Source organism: Aquarana catesbeiana, linkage group LG08 (assembly GCF_042186555.1).
Source record: "Aquarana catesbeiana isolate 2022-GZ linkage group LG08, ASM4218655v1, whole genome shotgun sequence".
In the NCBI taxonomy this organism is placed as follows: Eukaryota; Metazoa; Chordata; class Amphibia; order Anura; family Ranidae; genus Aquarana; species Aquarana catesbeiana.
This window is the reverse complement of record NC_133331.1, coordinates 271,287,669-271,293,543: the sequence shown is the minus strand read 5'-3', so window position 1 is coordinate 271,293,543 and position 5,875 is coordinate 271,287,669. Positions and strand designations below refer to the sequence as shown.

The window sequence follows — 5,875 nt, the reverse complement described above, 5'->3', positions numbered from 1 at the left end:
GGGTGTCAAGCGCATCTCCGGACTCATCTATGAGGAGACCCGCGGAGTGCTGAAGGTTTTCCTGGAGAATGTCATCCGCGATGCCGTCACCTACACCGAGCACGCCAAGAGGAAGACCGTCACCGCCATGGATGTCGTCTATGCTCTCAAACGCCAGGGGCGCACTCTCTACGGATTCGGAGGATAAACCCTCATAGACACCTACTACCCACTTCATCTACACAAAGGTCCTTCTCAGGGCCACCCACCTTCTCATACAAAGATCTATATACACCGCTATTTGCTTTATTAGTAAATGTAATATACATGACGTTTCCTACACATTTATGTAGCGGGAGGGTTTGGACATGTGACATTCGTCCTATGTAGGAGATCAAAGTGTGATCAGACTGCATGAGAGGTGATTGATTTTATTCGGCCGATTAACTGTTATAATCAATCGTTTGGATTCGTCAGGAAACGTCCAGAACTGGGATCGGCTCAGCTTCACTTGGAAATTTCTCCCCGAAGTCTAAGAACGTTCCATCCAGAGAACCAGATCTATTCTAGCGCCAAATCTCAGCAGGACATGGATGGAGGATTTCTGTACAATTATCGGATTTCTTACTGGTGGAAGAAGTAAAGTTCTTATCTTGTAGCTCATTTCTATCCATCCCGGACTCATCACCCATTCATGTAAAACACAGAATTTTATTGTTTTTTAAAGTCTGCAATTTTCAGATACATTAAGAAAACACAAATCTATTCTTCCTTTACTACGGGTTTCTATTTCTTTTTCCGGAGATTACAGAGAACATTCATCTGTCACATCATAACAGAGAACACAATCACCAGTTACTATTGTTAACAACAATTACATATTTATAAAGGATTACTAAAGAAAAGGAATAAAAAACATAAATATTTCACATTTATATCATTTCATTTACTTAGAAACATTGTTAACATTTTCCTGATTTCTAGATACAAAGTGGAGACATATTTGTTTTATTGATTCATAAATAAATAAAAAATAAATAATTGTACAAATGTATCTGGCAGTGTCATGATTTCTACCAGTCCTTTCACTTTTCTTAAATCTAGTAACAGAGAACATATGGAAATGTTTTACATTATTCAGTAATCTTCAGAGTCTATTTCTATTCATTCCGAACAAATCGATGAATCGGCTTGAAAATAAAGCATTGATGATATTTATTTGGATAAATGTCTCATCTGATGATCTCAGTGTCGGATTTGGCGGTATAATAGGTCTGATTATTTGTCTGTAACGTTCTTCACAATTCAGGCGGGCAAATTTGAAATCAGCAATTTGAAATGTGAGCCAATCAGAGCCGTAGGCGTTTCCTTCACCAGCCAATAATATATTTGATGAAGAAAACAGAGAAATGTGTTCTGAGTTCTTTCTCAGATTTTAGCACAGAAAATACTTTTCATTGATCGCTATAGCAAACACTTTCTATGATTCTGTAGTACAAACCACTTGAAACAATTTATTTCAGTGAGTTTATTAACTGCCTGGAATGTTCCCCAGAAAATATAGAAATGTTTTATCATTCATTTTCTGTCAATTAGCCGATCTGAGATGATTGTAACGTTCTACTGGAAATTAAGCCATTCCGTTCTGAATCCCCCCCAATAATAGGACAATTCTGAGATCTGTTCCTGATCAGTTGGGAGATGATTGTTTTGCTATTTAATGATTTCTGATCTGTAATAAATTCAGCAGAACTAAAGTTTGAAGGACAATGACTATCAGTCCATGTAATATGAGCAGATCCCCCAATAATACATTTCAGGCTCTTTATATGTAGTAATTGTTCTCCCTGTACAACTCTCCTGTATTAGAAGTGTGAATAAATAAGAATGTATTTCCTGTGTAAAGCTATGAGTACAATTGAGGGCTCATTCCATGCGATGTGGTAGACACAATGAGGTGTGTGTGGGCTCTTTGTAGAGAGATGTGGGTGGCTCTGAGAAGAGCCTTTGTGTTGTAAATGAATGGATTTGGGACTAGAAAGGAGTTGTTGGGATTACTTGGATTTGGCGGCGGCCTTGTGGCTCTCGGTCTTCTTGGGCAGCAGCACGGCCTGGATGTTGGGCAGGACTCCTCCCTGGGCGATGGTGACGCCGCCCAGCAGCTTGTTGAGCTCCTCGTCGTTGCGGACGGCCAGCTGGAGGTGTCGGGGGATGATGCGGGTCTTCTTGTTGTCGCGGGCGGCGTTGCCGGCCAGCTCGAGGATCTCAGCCGTCAGATACTCGAGGACGGCGGCCAGATAGACGGGAGCTCCGGCCCCGACCCGCTCGGCATAGATCCCCTTCCTGAGCAGACGGTGAACACGACCGACTGGGAACTGCAGACCAGCCCGGGATGATCGGGTCTTGGCCTTAGCCCGAACTTTGCCTCCTTGTTTTCCACGGCCAGACATTGTGAGATTTCAGAGATGTCGGATGAAGATATACAACTCCTCCCGCTTTCTTATATTTATACAGTCAATGCTCTGACATCACACTCTGTGATTGGCTACTTTTCAAGCCAGCCAATAGTGTTCTGACTTCTTTCTACACCAATCAGTAAACGAGGAAGGAAAACATTCCACTCCTCCCCATCACATGACTGAATCCTCCAATAGAACAGTGAGGAGGGAGGAGACTCATTTGCATAGGACGCCTATAAAATCAGCACATGAGGGCGGCTCCAGCACACATTCTCTACACACAGCGGAGGAGATCACATTCATCCTGATCATGCCTGAACCAGCCAAGTCCGCCCCGGCGCCCAAGAAGGGCTCCAAGAAAGCCGTGACCAAGAGCCAGAAGAAGGACGGCAAGAAGCGGAGGAAGAGCAGGAAAGAGAGTTATGCCATCTACGTGTACAAGGTGCTCAAGCAGGTCCACCCCGACACCGGCATCTCGTCCAAGGCCATGGGCATCATGAACTCCTTCGTCAATGATATCTTCGAGCGCATCGCCGGAGAAGCTTCCCGCCTGGCTCATTACAACAAGCGCCGCACCATCACCTCCCGGGAGATCCAGACCGCCGTCCGCCTCCTCCTGCCCGGAGAGCTGGCCAAGCACGCCGTCTCCGAGGGCACCAAGGCCGTCACCAAGTACACCAGCGCCAAGTAATCCCCCATCATCATCATCCCAACGCAAGACACAAAGGCTCTTCTAAGAGCCACCCACCATTTCCATCAATGAGCTCTCATTACATTTTATTACAATTCTCAACACACGAAGAATTAACAGTTTATCAATACTATGTTTGTACAATCTGATGGGAAGTTATACATTTGAGGATGTATTATAGTTGGAATAAATATATCCGAATATCAGCTAGTTTTCTACATTCCCTTTATTTGGGAATTCTTAACGTGTTTCCATTGTACAGACTATCTGGAGGGTCTGATTTGTACATCAATATTGTCGGCTAGTGGGAACAAACCATCCAATCACATTGTATATCTTCCCAGATCCCGTACAGAAGACATGTCTTTTTATAACCACTAGGTGTCAGTGTTGCTCCTCAGAATACATGGGAGTTTTTTTTTATCTACACGATTTCTGATATATAATGTTTTTTCATTGTGTGATAAATACAAGCTATACATCCAAACATGTTTAGATTTACAGAATTCCTTTATACCAGAAAAGTGCATCAATAATAGATCTAGATGTCCGCCTGTATTTTCTCTCCCTAAATCCTTATACAGCAGAGTAACCTTAAAAGACCTCAAATGTTTTTGGTGTATTTTTCTGACACAGATAAAAAAAAAACACGTTTAATAAGGTTAATTTTGTAGCCTAGATGTCCTTCTGTTTCCATTTCCTCAAACTCCCAGTATGAATTGTAAGTCCTGATTAGTTTTATTGTTCCTCGGGGATTCAGAAAGAGAACTATGAGATCACATTGTATCTCTTCCCTGATCCCCGCACACAAGTCATGTCTCCTATCACCACCAGGTGTCAGTGTTGCTCCTCCATAGAGAACACATTGGAGCAGTTTAGTTGAATTTCCTCCAAATGGATCTGATCTCATTGTTTCTAGATGATTTACAGCAGAACTTCAGTTATTTTGTTCATCTATTAAATCTTCTGCCCTTGTTTTAACTTTGGATAGTAAAAAAAAAGAAAAGAAAATATACAGTCCACTTCCTGTTTCCTGTCTAGTAAAAAGCCTAGGTTTGTGCTATCACGCACAGCTCTCTGAGTTTGCAAGGGGGAGTCATAAGAGAGCCAATGAGAACTGCAGAGCTGAAGATGTGCCTCTATGTAAATCCAGGAAGTGAACAGGCAGAAGCTGAACTGCCTAAAGTTAAATGATTGCAGCCAGACTCACTGGAGGGAGATTTCTGGCAAATACATAATCACAGTATAGGTAAAAAAAATGCAAAGTGGTTGGAGGGAAGCTTCAGAATGGTAAATATATTTTTATTACAAATTATGTGAGCAGACTGAAGTTCCTCTACGGTGAAAAACCTCATGTGATGCAGCAGCCCCCCAAAGCCCCCCTTTTACTTACCTGAACCCGATCTTTCCAGCGTCGGGGACGAGCACACCAGCTCGTGTCTCTAGTTCTGATTGATAGCAGTGCAGCCATTGGCTCCCACTGCTGTCAATCAAATCCAATGACGCGTGAGGCGTAGTCCCACTCTCTGTGTTAATTTCTTTATGCCACTCTGGTTGGTTTATGGTATTGTCTCCTATCCTATGTGCTGTGTCCATCGGTGGCCGCGGTTTTGTTTCTCCTCTCCGGGAGCTGCGATGTATAAATGGGGGGCTATCCACCCCCCTGCTATCCCCTCCCCTCCAATATTTGTATGGGTGGGGCCACCTTTACATCGACGCCATATATCTACACCCATCGTGTGACTTCCGCATCCCTGCGGCTCCACGTTTTGGCGTGCAGCGCGTCATCCCGTTGGCTGGAGGAGCTCGCGCATCCACCGTAGCCACGCTCATATGGCGTTAGGGGCGTAGCCCAATGCTCCCGCTCGGGGATTTAAGTTTGGAGGCTGTGACATGGCGGACTCTCCTTTCTCTCTCCACTTGGATTGTTCCCTCACATCTGAGATGTCCTACACATGGGTAAGCACACCACAGTCATCTACTATGTCATTCTATTTTACTCAACCTCACTTGCACATATTATGTGTGAATTGTTATATTTATTACCAACCAGCAAAAAACATCTCTCTATTTTTCCTTCCTTTATCTTGGTTTGTTTTATCTTACTCTTCGTATTGTGTTCATATCCACCCTTGTTTGTCTGTGCTCTCTTCTGCAACATGCGGAAGACTTGGTAGAGTGGATGACCAAGCCGTCCACATCCTCCTCATCCTCTCTCACCCAGGCTCAGGATACTTTGTCTGGCAAAGCAGCTGCCAACGCGGCCTCTTCCCTCGGCTCAATGGCAACAGTCACTCCTTCCCTAGCCCCACCATGTCCTCCTGAGGAGTCCCCCGAATTGTTTGACCACAGTGTTGGGTACATGCTCCAGGAGGATGCCCAGCGTTTTGAAGGCTCCGATGATGGTACTCAGCTAGAGGAAGGCAGTAACGTGAGCCCAGAGAGAGGGGGTGCCCAAGAAGGACAGCAATTTGGCAGTCATGTTCCCCCTGCTGCAGCATACTACCAGGTTTGCTCCAGTGATGAGGAGGGAGGGGATGATGAGGTCACTGACTCCACGTGGGTGCCTAATAGGAGAGAGGGGGAGAAGGAGGCACATCACCAACGAGGCAGGATGCCCTCCAGGGGCCAGCTTAAGGACAGCACACCGACTGCATCACACTGCAGAGCTCCGAAAGTGCAAGGCGCTGCTGTCTCTGCATGTTATTCCAAAAGTTCTTTGGTGTGGGCCTTTTTTGAGACGAGT

General features: G+C 44.7%; 1 protein-coding gene across 1 annotated transcript; it reads right to left on the bottom strand.

Annotated features, from left to right (window-relative positions):
- Positions 1–384: 384 nt before the first annotated feature.
- Positions 385–2,453, bottom strand: LOC141106480 (histone H2A.J-like). Its single transcript, XM_073597276.1, has one exon. It carries the CDS (start codon positions 2,427–2,429, stop codon positions 2,034–2,036), a length of 396 nt encoding a protein of 131 aa, XP_073453377.1. The 5' UTR covers positions 2,430–2,453; the 3' UTR covers positions 385–2,033.
- Positions 2,454–5,875: the final 3,422 nt, after the last annotated feature.